This window comes from Platichthys flesus, chromosome 12 (genome assembly GCF_949316205.1).
Source record: "Platichthys flesus chromosome 12, fPlaFle2.1, whole genome shotgun sequence".
NCBI classification, from domain to species: domain Eukaryota; kingdom Metazoa; phylum Chordata; class Actinopteri; order Pleuronectiformes; family Pleuronectidae; genus Platichthys; species Platichthys flesus.
The window spans coordinates 3,599,952-3,613,126 of record NC_084956.1 but is presented as its reverse complement, the minus strand read 5'-3'; the positions used below and the strand labels follow the sequence as shown (position 1 = coordinate 3,613,126).

The window sequence follows — 13,175 nt, the reverse complement described above, 5'->3', positions numbered from 1 at the left end:
CGACGACTTTTTAACATGATGAATAAAACATTCATGTAAAACAGAAAAAGGGGGAAACTGACGAGTCGGACATTTCTCTCAATATTCTCTATTATCAACCAACACAATGATCACAGCCGTTATGACTCTGCAACACAATAACACAAAATCGCTTGTTGAGTCACCGTTAATACCGAGAACCGTATTCTTAGTAGTAAATGAAAACATTTTACTGATGAATCAAATTAAAGTTGGAATTGAGGCTATATACTTTATTTTCAGAGGTGTTTTCTCTTTGTCAGACGATTATTAGATATTTTTTCTACAAAACAAACCTCAGACATCATAAAAGTAAAAGAAAGATTCTACATTATCACTATTTTATAACTAAGGAAGTCATGAAGAGCAGATTACATCAGCAGAAGTTAAAGGCTCCAGAGCTCGATGAAAACCATACAGAGTAAATAAAGATGGACGACCGCACAGATCCTTGAAGTGAATATTATTTAAAGCGTCTGGACTTTCTTTAACAGATTGATTATTGAAAGAATTGCTTGAAGTTTTGAATGTTTCAACTGTTTTCAGTGTTTAGTGTCAAATGAGAGAACGTGTCTGTCTCTTATGAGACTTAGTGACGTTTCTTACTGTTTCTTTTTCAGACTTTCACTTCTGGACCAACGCTTTTTTTAGGATTAACTGATTCTTTCTGTTTCCCTTCGTGCAAACATGAAACTCTCTTTATCTGCTCTCATCTCTCTTCTCTTCATCCTTCTTCTCTCTGCTCTGTGACCCCGAGGTCATTGACATTAACTCTCAACGTCTTATCAGCGTCTCATGATCAGGCTGCCTGACCTCAGACCTTCTCTCATCCTCGCCTTCGCCTGTCCGTCATCCTCAAGGCGGGCGTGGCTCATATATATGTGCCCCCCCACCTCCCCCCGCTGTGAAATAAACACCACGTGCAAACAGCGTTGGTGATTTGACAGTTTTTAATTATAACTTTTTGAACATTTTTCACAAGCTAAGAGGTTAATGATGCCAGAGAGCCGAGGGAGTCTCCAGAGAAGCCATGTCTGGTGTTTCAAAACGACAGATGGGATGGAGAGAACATATCCACCATCTTTTTATTCTTTATCTTCCTAACATCAGGAGGAAGAGCCCCGGTTTCGACCCGAGGAACTTTCCGACCGTCTCTTATATTCCAGCGCCTGTGAAGATGCGACTCTGGGATTCAAATATAAAATCAACAGTTGCTTTTTTAAGACACAAGAAGAGAAGTTTGTCCTGTAGCGCCTCGTCACATTTCTCTTTTAACGTTTCCCTCCACACATTCAGTCCGTGGGGTTGAACCCAGGCGCCCGCCTCTGGTCAGATATACCTTTAAAAAACCCTTTTTAAATGTTATGGTATAGAATATATTTATCTCTCCTTCACAGTCAACATGCAAGAACAATCATCTCTCTCTCTTCTCGAAACCGTAATTCTTTCAGCAGTAAAACCAAAGTAATTATTTGAATCGGCTCTGAACAGTCTGTAAAAAACAAAAATCAGAGGAGCTATTTGAGCGGATCAATAAGCGGCCGGTCCGTCTCCTTCGATTACACTCATCCACAGTAAAAATTCGTAAAAGATAGAAAAATAAGTTCAAATCTTAGCCAAAAAAACAACATAAAACAAAACTATAGTTAGCTAATGTCGTGAACGGGGGGGGGGGGGCTATGGTACAAAGGAATAAGCTGAGGAAATACAGTCATGTTGAACTACAGAGTCACATTGATATCCTCTTTCTCAGATGCAGTAATATTCCATAATCATGTACATACTGGGAGAAAATATACACATTATAGGTAGTTGTAAAAAAAACAATATTCAGTATCTGAATGTCAAAATAGCTCACGATGCTCTGGAACAGAAAGTCATCGGACGTCTATTTGTCCGATTTATAGCTTCAGCCAAGTACGTACAGTGCATATACCATGTTAATGCTCAGTTAATAACACAGAAGTTCTACGATACATTAACCGTGTTCGGAGAAGCTACGTAAACTGAAGCAGCGCGTCGCTAATGCTCAGGTTCGACATACGATGTACGTAATTTCCTCTGGGGGGGGGGGGGGGGGGCTGATGAAAACGGACGCACGTGTCTGTGTGAGAATCGAACGTGAAACCGATGTTGTGTCTTTTTATCGCAGAAGTCACCAGGGGGCAGACGTACAATAAAGGATTTTTTACTCACGGTACCGATATCACATGTCACGTGTTTGAGTCGTCTTCAGAAAAAAGAAAAGTTAATATTTGACCATTTGCTAAGAGTCAAACTCTGTCCTTGGTCTCACAGTCACTTTTCACCTTTGTGTTGTTTCTCCGACTAGTTTGAATAGTCACATGAGAACATTTGTTTTTTCAGTTTTGTACAATTTCAATGGTCACGATGTAAAATGTAACTTCTGTCTCCTGAAATCAAATTCTTATTATTTTACTATTCAAATGCGTCACTCTGATAAAGTTATTAGAGTAAAGTGTGTTGATGCTAGGCTACATTTTAAAACCTGAGTCTGGGCGGTGACTGAAGGAGGCGGGGCTTAGCAAACGGTCAAATCAACGCAATCGCTCACAATTGAGACGACAAGTCGTAACAATGACCCAATGAAGAAGCTTTGTTTCCACTGACTTCACTCGAGGACAGTTAGCATTGGATCGTCCTCAGGACTCGGCGAGATACGTCCAAACTCAATAAAAACCAAACACAGGTGGAGGTGAAGCAGCTGCTCCGTCACTTTTCATATAGAAACACTGAACATGGCTTTGCCTTCTAACAGTTACACGTATGTACAATCACTAATGAGCAGAGTGGAATCGAACATCCACAGCAGCGTGTGATCGCAGAGAGGAATCCGTCTGCCGGCCGAACAATGCGTTTAAAAAACAGAAGAGCAGAAGCCTGGTAGGTGTGTGTGTGTTTCTCTGTGTGTGTGTCTGAGTGTGTGAACGTGTGCGGTACTTGTGTGTGCGTGGGTCCTCGCCTGTGTGCTTTTGCCAGAGGCGACGTGTGTTCAGCTTGAGCTACAGTTTGGACGCGGATGTTGCGACTTCTCCGATGTTACAGGTTGTCGGTGTTCACCCTGGAAAAGAGGAAATACTGTCGAGTGACATTTTATATTACAGGTAAAATATCGATGTCGACGTTTCAAGAATTTGAAAACACCGGGTCTCGGCCCTGACCGAAACAAACAGGGACCACGGGGGAGAGAGAGGAACACCCAACGAGTCGCCCGCGTGACGAAACGTAGCCGATACTGAACGGACTGTGACTTTTAAGCGAAAGATCCCAACGATAGCCTCAACACACAAACAGACGTGGGTGGAAACCGATTGGACGACAGTGAAGGTCAATGTGAATTTACATCGTGTGTGAACCGATCCGAGAAGCCACCAGCTGTGGTTTGTTGGAATGTTAATCCTCAAGTACTTTGTTTATTCAAAAAAGCTTTGAATCCCTTTTCTTTTTTTTTAAACGAACCGAAAAGGGAACACACAGCCAAACCGAGTAGATATAGTAGATCGGTGTTTTAGCACACAGCTGCAATGCAAAGAAACAAAAAAAAAATTCAACATAAAAGAAAAGTGTACGAATCAAAGTAGAGACAGATTCCAGAGGGAAATAAAAGTACGACAGGTTTTACCGAGAAGAAAGCATAGAACTTCTTGTTTTGCTTTTTCTTTTGTACAAATGTGTGTTTGTCAGTTCGTCGGAGCGCGTTGAGGCGTCGAGGCTACAAGTCGCCCGGAGAGGAGGAGGAGGAGGAGAGGGCCTGCAGGCTGCAGTACCACAGCCAGAGCAGCGGGGGCAGCAGAGAGGTCGGGCCCGCAGGCCGTCTGGAGGCAGCCGAGTTTCTCAGGATGGCGTTGGACGTACCTGGGCCGTCGATCTGAGGATCCTGAGGGTCAGACACAGAGAGGAGACGTTTAGTTTAAAGCTTTTAATAAATAATTTAATATTAATAAGTTTAATTATATTTTAGCTAAGATGTTCCATACATCTCTTTATCCAAACAGATATGTTGTATGATCTTTGATTGATTTTTTCAATACTGAGCTAATAAGCTGAATTTTCGTGTGGGCGAAAAGCTTAAGCCCAATTTCGAGTTCTAAATTTTCAGTAAAACTCAGATTTATCATGATATTGATTCAAAATGACATAAAATGTGTAGTAAAAATGTACAGGCAGTTGTATTAGTAGTAAACTAAACAGTGTTTAGGCTGCAGTTGTAATCATGCATGTCAGATGTGGCACATTTAAAGATATTAGTCCTTTTAATTGAATATAATCATCCATAAAATCTATAATACATTCTTCTGCTGTGACACAGTGGAAAATCAAAAGGTTGTTTCTGTAAGTAAAAGGCCACAGTGGGAGAACTAAAAACCACATTTGTGAGTCTGTCTGTGTGAATTTGCATGACTGTGTGTGTGTGTGTGTGTCTGTGTGTGTGTGTGTGTTTGTGTGGAGCCTCAGCCACGGTCTCTGGCTTGCTAATAAAGCAGCAAGCTCAGGGCTGGGTCATCTCCTCGAGACCTGTCGCTGCTTCTATTAAATGTCAGTCCAGTGCATAACGCTGCCTTATTATTGTACAATGACATTTGCGGTGAACTTTAAAAGCCACCAGATAAGCAACAATCCCATTTCAGCCTCAGAGGAACTACAAAGACCAGGAGTTTACAAAGGAGGCAGGAGGGAGGGAGCGCCAGGCTGTCACAGGATCACAGTCCGGGATCATTTCATAACTCAAACAAGTTGTTTTTACTTTAATTTACACGATTTAGTATTTATCCCAAATTTACAGATGTCAGAGCGCAGAGACTTGAAGCATGCGCACAACACGAGATGTGTCACTGCTGCTATTTTGGCAAAGGTCACACAATCGACATGACCAGATGTTTTTCACTTCTTGCTTTGTTTTTATTCTGTGATGTCTTGAAACATCTTATTTATGGGTTTTAAGGTTTAAGAGAATTTCAAGGTATTTGAGTCTAAAGTATTTTGCTTAAAATCAACCAGAATTAGTTAACTTCATCAGGACATTACCCTCTGTTCAAATTATAAAGTTCACATGATGTATCTACATGATATAATGGACATTGAACTTACCACACAGAGGACGCCATCCACAGTTGAGTTTGACTTCAGTTTCTGAGCCTGAGAAAGAAAAACAGAGAAACACAAAACTGTCAACAAGTGTTTGAACTCAACGTTCACAAAGAACACGTTAATTTCCTCAGTGACAAAGATCCAAGTAACAAACAGATGATTTCTGTGTCGGGATTTGAACACCGGCATCTTGTGGCTTTGGCGCACAGAGCCTGAACTGCGAGTCGACAGATACCAATCCACAACTGATTAATTTGCTTTGAACAACAATCGATAGAACAATTAACAAACTAATTACATTTAAAATATTCTGCCAACACATTTACACACCAGGTACAGACGACACGCAGACGCCAACGTTTGAACGCTGCGACTGAAATACCAATAACCATCAGTGTCTGGGATTGAGTGTGTGCGTGTGTGTGTGTGCGTATGTGTGTGTGTGTGTGTGTATGTGTGTGAGAGAGCTCAGCACTGATCTGATTGTTAAGGCAGAAACTGGAGCTCAACTGAAAAACAACAATGGTAACCCTGCAGATTTCTTTTTACCCAGAGAGTCTGATTTCATCCCAGATTTATCCCTCAGTCACTGTCACACACTCAAACACACACCCAGACACACACACAAACACACACACTGCTACTTTCCATGTGTGTATCAGAGGGTTCTATCAGTGACTGATGCTTTAACTGCTTCACTGTGATTTACAGGTCATTTACTGAGTATGAAAGGAAATGAACATCATGATTTTGTGTTGGATTGTTTCATCAGGACTTTTGGACTAAGAAAAAGTCTTTTTTAAATTCTCCTTCTCCATGGTTTCTAATGACCTGCGTACAAAGGTTGCCACGGTCATCCATTCTCCATCAACCCCATCATCAAACCCATTGGCTTCATGCTGTGTGTGAATGTAATTCCAGCTCTGGTTTCTGGGTATTCATGTGTGTGACAGAATAATAAATGGCTCCAGTGTTCACCACAGTGAATTCAGATTTAAAATAGAGATGTAGAGGAAGCAGCGGCCATGGAAATTCAGCGGGAAAGAAACCGTGTTCTTTTAAAAACACCTTTGCTTCGGCACTACATGAAAAAAAGAAACCTCGCCTGCAGGAATGAAGTCTATAAATCATGAACTCTGTGTAAAAGACCCAAACTGACGGACACGACAAGAATTGTAAGCGTGGAAGCAGAAAACGTAAGTGGTCTGAGGAACATGATGACTAAACACAACTGGCACCAGTTTGTGTTTCAGGAGGAGGTTCCATCTGTGTTCGGATGAATTAAACATTTTCACCTCTCAGACGCAAACACTGAGACAAGATCATGATAATAAACTTCCACAGCTCGCTGCTGAATCCCGAGGGTGCTGCTCGTTTGTGGTGCACAGCCAAAACATCCGGAAATTGAGATTACACCGATGTGAATGTTGAATTCCCATTCAGACTCCATCTGCCGCTGCGGTTTTCAAAACAAACTAATTCAGCCATTAAGAAGCAGGAATTTAGAAGTTTGAAAGCACAACTTTCAAAATTCACCAAATTCAAATCACAACATAACAAATAAATGTTTCCAGTTTGTTCTGAGGATTATTCAGACACATACAGTCGCGGCTGGAATTCTAAAACCTAACACGTTTTCTCTTTACGATCTTGTGAGAACCAAAGATACGATTCCATTCACCCGCATTCGATTGAGGTGGAATCAGAACTCTCGCCTGAGACGGTCATTAACTCAAACCCTGGTAAATAAAGCAAAGACTATATGCATGAGATCACAGCCGTTAACTCAGCCGTTAAATTACCTCACACTTCCATTACTTGTGATAAGATACCCCCCCCCCCCCCCCCCACCAGCCTGTAAATGACTTCTAAGCATTCTATAGTATATTAAACAAACCGATGCTTATTTTCACTTTAAAAAAAAACAATCTGGACGAGAACAAATTCAAATGTGCCTGTTTATTTCTGCTTTGTGTCCATTTGGTTTAGATTTGCCTAAAACCTCCATGTTCTGAAAAGTCACATTAGCATGTGGTAGATTTCCATATTTGTCCGGGGCACTTCCTGCCTGCTTCTGGAGTCAACGATATTCATGAGAACACGCTGATGGAGCCCCGGGCTTTGCAAACATATATATATAGAGAGCTGTGTACGAGTATGTGTGTGTGTGTGTGTGTGTGTCTGCATTCATGTATATGTTGTTATCTGCGGCGGCTCTGCTGTGCGCCTGAGCTAAGCCTTCTCTACGCAAAAACATTTACATCACAGAAGGAAAACACAGCAGAAACATGTGAGAGAGTTCCGGAATGAAAAGAGTAAAAAAGACACTCGGGAGAGAACAAGGGGACATGAAGAAGAAAGATTCAAGTGTCCACCCGTTGTGAAGCCATCCGTTGATTTCTGAGCCGTTTGAAGACTCCACTTTGACATTTGGTCAAGCGCCATCTTGTTTTTTATTAAACGAGAAGTAACCATAGCTCAGAGGAGAAGGGGGTGGAGCCTGACTGAGAGGTCGAGGACACTGCACCTATTGGACGATAGCTAGATGCTTAATGGTCTATTTGAATCTGAATGGCAATAAGCTTTATTGATGAGAAGACTTGAAACGTGTGATTGAGAAATAAACTCCTCGGGAAAATGTTTACTAACTTTATAAAGTGTGAATTAGACAAACTGTGGAGTCGCCCTCTGCTGGTCATTACACAGAATGCAGCTTTCAGGCATTTCTGCATTGGCTTCATTCTATAGTTTTTTAATTTGATTTAAATTGAAGGTTTCCAACTATTTATGTGACAAATGACTAAATGATTTATAATCCAACAAATCAGAGGGTGGAACAAACACACATTTTCCTCCAGTTCCTCTAAAGAGCTGAGGAGCTGGTTCTGTTCTGTCAAGCTGAGGTAAACACACAGTTGTATGTGTTGCTGTGTTTCTACTGATTGGAGTTTCTCTGGTACTATTCTGCATGTATGTGTGTGTGTGTGTGTTCCTGTTCTCAGTTGTGAGGACCATTTTAAGCATAGAGCCTACAGAGTGAGGGTGTTTCTGGAGGGTGAGAGGTTTTAACTCTTCTCCAATGGATTGTTGGGTGGTTAAGAATTCGTTTTAGGGTTAAAATTAGGGGCTAGGCAACGTATAATGTCAATGAGTGTCCTCACTAAGATAGAGGTACAAACATGTGTCTGTGTGTGTCTGTGTGTGACTGTGTGAGTGAAAAAGAGAGAGAGATCAATGAGCGGAGTGGAGTGAGTCCTCTGACATGCCTGTCCCTTGAGAGTGTCATTACAACGGCATACACACACACACACACACGCACACGCACGCGCACGCGCACGCACGCACGCACACACACACACACACGCACACACACACACACACACACACACACACGCACACACACACACACACACACACACACACACACAGTTCGCACTGATAATGAGCTTTGCTGGTGTACTGGTGCGTGTGTTTGCTGTTGGCTCTGCTCTGATAACACGTCAAGTACAAGTTAATTAAGAGAGTTGCTGTGTTAAACCACTTTTCTAGCGTGTGTGTATGTGTGTGTAGATATCGGTTGGAAAAACTAATAATAAATTATCATCTTGTTTTGTTGGAAATATGAAGTCAAAGTCACAATCTGTGATTCAGGTCTAAACACAGGTTCGTTATGAGAATAACGAGGCGAATGAGAAGTTGCTGTTCAAAACACAAGGAATGTATTTCTCCTGCTGTTCACATTTTGCCTCTTATAGTGTTACTTATATATCTATACTATATATATGTTTAAGTATGTACTTTTATCAATATGGAATGAATCGCTGCAACATAAATATTTGCAATGTAATGTCAAGAAAGCATTTTAAGATTTGAAACAAAGGTCAACAGATATGTTTCATTTTTAGTTTTTGGAGATTGGCTGATTAACAGTGACAACTTTAAATTTGAGAAGTGAGTAAATTAAGTGTTTAAAGATTTGTATGTTCTTCATGAACAATAACATCATGAACAGAAGACGTGGTGTTGATAGTAAGCTGCTGTTTGTCAGAAGGTGGATTTCATCTTGACGTTGCTGGAGGACTTTATGTTAGTGTCTGTAAACAATTAACAACTTCAGTGGTTTCACGAGGCTGCATCAGGTTGCCCTGACATCATTGGGCGAAGCAGCTCTGAGAGTCTCGCTCCGCTGGTAACGACAGTATTATCTCCACTTCCTCCCGGACCCGGGAGCACCCCCTCACCAACGTTCAGGATTGCCGTGAATGAGTTGCTTGTTTCATCAGCCACACGGCTGTTTGTTCCTCTGGAGCAGCAGCAGCTCCGACAGGGAAACACACTTTGAGAGTCTTACCAGGTACAAAAATAAACATAATTTATTATATTGTTTTTAATATGTTTTTGGGGGTTATTGGGAAATAGTAACATCGCAATGCTGAACATCTGTGAAATGAACATTTAGAAATGTATCTTCACTTTCTTTAAATTATGTTTTTTAGTCTTGATGACCAAATATATAAAGATATAATTTGTGTTTTACAACAACCAGAAGGAATTTCCCCCAGAACAGATATCGCTCTGTTCTATTAAACAGTTATGAATTGCACAGTGAGCAGGCAGAGTGATGGTAATATGACGTTTAAGTTCAAAATCACTCCTCTTTTATCTCTGCTTTGGTCTCCACCGTCTCCTGTGAAGAACACCTGCCTGTTAAATGTTCCACTTCTCCATTCGTACTTCCAATTTTCTTGTGTTTTCATTACAGACAACTCTCACTTTACTTGCAGCATATGATTCACTGCTTTAACTGGACAGATTTTGTAATGTGACAGCGCTGGATGAAACAAAGGGAGTCTGCCTGAAATCAAATAGAGACGGAGAGTGAACCCGAGGATGAAGAGGCAGTGAGGTATGCAACAGAAACAGACAGGCAGCAGATGAGCAGACACTGGAGATACATGGTGCAGATAGTGAGACACATAGAAAAGAATGGAAAGATGAGCAGCTCTGATAAAGAGCAGCGGAAACTTTGTCTTTGTAAAGAGAAAACCAACTTTCTGAAATGTCTCCTTGGATCCGGTCGTCCTCTGAATGCAGAAACTAACCAGTGTGTGAGGCTCACCTGTAGGCTGCCACAGAAGTGGTAAATCCCAGGGTCCGTGTTGATGTGGTTGTCAATAGGGTTGGGGTTGTGTTCACGGTTCTTCTGGGAGTGAGTGGTGGTGGAGGTGGTGGTCTGGACCGGGGACACAGGCTGCCACACTCCCACGTCTGTCCCGTTCCCAAAGGCCTGAATGGCATTACCTACAGAGGGGAGGGGTGGGACAGGATCAGTCAGCTGTGATACTCAAATAATATATATACTTTTGGCTGGTGGGTGAAAGAAATTAAGTTCTGAAATATGTAAATAGGGGGGGCACACAATCTACAATAAAGCAACAGCACAAGACACTATGCTGGGAATCTCTTATATTGTGTAAACATTTCCGTTGTAAAACTGTGACAGGGCAAATATAGTGTGTAGTAAATGTAAATAGTATTTCATAATATAGTATAGTGCCCCCCCTCTGATACTTGTTATTAGTTCAACTCTTTATTACGATCCCAGAGCCTCCAAACAAGTCTCCTGATGCATCTGAGCAGGTAAAGCTTTTCTTTCCAACAACAGAAACACCACGTTGTATTTCCAAAGCCGGTCCCTTTAGCACCAAACTGGATCCTATCGTGAATCACACGCTTGTTAGTCCCCATGTTCAAATAAAGCTCTATATTGCAACGGCCTAAACCACAATTAAAGGTGAGTTAGAAGGTACTTAGGGTTTGTTATCACTTCCCTCCATTATAAATTCACCACACAGTCAAAAAGCTGAGTGCTGATGTGGCTATTTACCATTAGGGTCCATTAGTGGCCCTATTAATAGCGTTCTATAGCTTTGATGTAAAAAAGACACACACACACACACACACGCACGCACACACACATCAGAGGAAAAGCTGAGGTTAACAGAGATGCTTTGTGAGCGTAATGATATTCTTCCCTCCAACAGTCAATTATGACCCTGATACAGTGAAGGGAGGAAGAGACGATCTGGAAAGTGGCTCCTTTAACCCCACTGACACATCCCCACATACATGTGCAAAGACACATGTCTTCATACAAGCAGAAGTTATCACCCTGCTGTTGCTCTTCATCGAATCATTTCACAAATCTGATGCAGAACGTATTAAAATCCAAAGTTATAGGTGGAATTCCACCAATCTTGTTTTTTTTCTCTTTTCCAGTTGTAGTTGTGATATGAAGTCTTGCTGAGTAGCAGCCAGTAACACTCAACAGTGACTTGTACGTCTCTTTGTTCTCTTGTGTCGGCCCGAAGTCAGCAAATCTGATGATTTAAGTCCAGACCTCAGCACTGTGACATCCTCGAGCCACAGAGTTCCCCTGCAGGGCCGAGGGGGCTGCTGCAGCACATCTGGAAACATAAATCCCCTCAAATGGTCTCAGGTTGAGAAATTGATTGCAGGCTGTTGCTCTCCTCTTCTTATGCTCTTTGCCAGCGTTCCCTTATTCCTGCTGACCCAGTTCAAGATGTTTCCTCACGTAAGAGGAACCAGGGAGTGTTTGGCATCTCCCAACTCAGAGTCAACAACAGCTTAGCGTCTGATTGCAGCTCTGATTGAAAGACATTAGAAGAACATGGATTTCCTAGAGGAGTAAATTAAGATTGCCCGTCACTGGATTTGTGTTTTTCAGACGAGACACACACTGTTAATTGGACTGAACTCAGTGGTGTTTGAAGACACTTAAGCACATGTTGTTCAGAGCCAGAGAGATCACAGCAGGGGCTCATCCTCCTTGTCTTTACTCTCCTTCCTCCTGCAGAAGTGGCTGTGGCTTAAACTCGTCCCGACCCAGAAACAACCTCTGAGTTAGTTCCACTCTGCACATTTAATAAACGTAACTATTAATCTGAGACAAAGTGGAGCCCGAGACGTCCCCACTTCCTCGCCGTTACTGAATTGACCTCTGGAATTAACAGACATCCCAGAAGACGTCTCGCTGTGACTGAAAATGTCGTCAACAAAGCAGCGAACGTGAGTTTGGTGAAACTGGGATCATCACCGACAGAGTTAGGAAGGGAGCTCTTTGGTTTCACTGCTCTACACACAGATTCAACTTCAAGAAGGGAAGGTCCTGTTCAAAGTACATTGCACTAGTGCTTAAAGTGTGTTTGGATAATAAACCCGAGTGCATACTGTGGAGTTAACAAGCCACTTCCACTACTGTTAAATCAGAATATATAAAAATGATTTTGCAGCCACTGCAGACGGAACAAACACACTCTGTTTCATAAGGTATCTTCTTTTTATTAAGCTATAATCTCCTGAATCACTGAGGACTGAGAGTCTGAATCAAGCTTCATGTGTTTGATCAATTTTTTCATTTGATTTGGTTCGTTTTGGGTTCACATTGAAATTTAGGGACTAAAGAATTTTTGCATAACACTGGTCAAGTACAGTCTACCTGTACTTGACTCTGATTGGTTTGTAGAAGGCTGACGTTGTTAGGTAGTCTTTGTGTTTGAATGGAGAATTAATGAGGCACTTAATTTGTTTGCCATAGTCATATTATTGTTGTATTACTACCAGCGTCACCAACCTCAGGCCCAGTAGTCCTATAATACGCCGAAGTACAGTGATCCTTCAAATACAAGCTCCCTCTAAACTTGCATTTGGTCCGTAAGTCTGACCTCTTCAAAAAATGGAGGAACTTTCTAAACCTGATATTTAGTTTCGGACTAAACTAAAAATCGGAAGGTCTGAACCAAACACTGAGGTTATTAAAGCACCATAACACTACCTCACACTCCTTGCTGCCATAATTGGACACTGCTAATGCAAGACGTTATTGAAGATACAGAGCAAGAAAACCTCCTCTTATATCAATATATCAGATCTTAGTATGTGTTTATAAAATTAAGCCCATTATTGGTGTTTAAAGTTTAAAAACGAAGGCATTGATCACTTTAAAACCTTGAGGTGCTTTTAAAATG

The 13,175-nt window shown here is 41.6% G+C and overlaps 1 protein-coding gene across 6 annotated transcripts in view; it reads right to left on the bottom strand.

The window, feature by feature from the left end:
- Positions 1–950: 950 nt before the first annotated feature.
- Positions 951–13,175, bottom strand: part of gfra1a (gdnf family receptor alpha 1a) — an 80,620-nt gene continuing 68,395 nt past the window's right edge. For all 6 annotated transcript variants that reach the window (XM_062401745.1, XM_062401741.1, XM_062401740.1 and 3 more), the window contains 3 exons: positions 10,247–10,428; positions 5,128–5,175; positions 951–3,916 (listed from right to left, as the gene is read on the bottom strand). In XM_062401745.1, the coding sequence (XP_062257729.1) occupies positions 3,752–3,916; positions 5,128–5,175; positions 10,247–10,428 (395 nt within the window). In that variant the 3' untranslated portion in view covers positions 951–3,751. The remainder of the gene's footprint in view (positions 3,917–5,127; positions 5,176–10,246; positions 10,429–13,175) is intronic.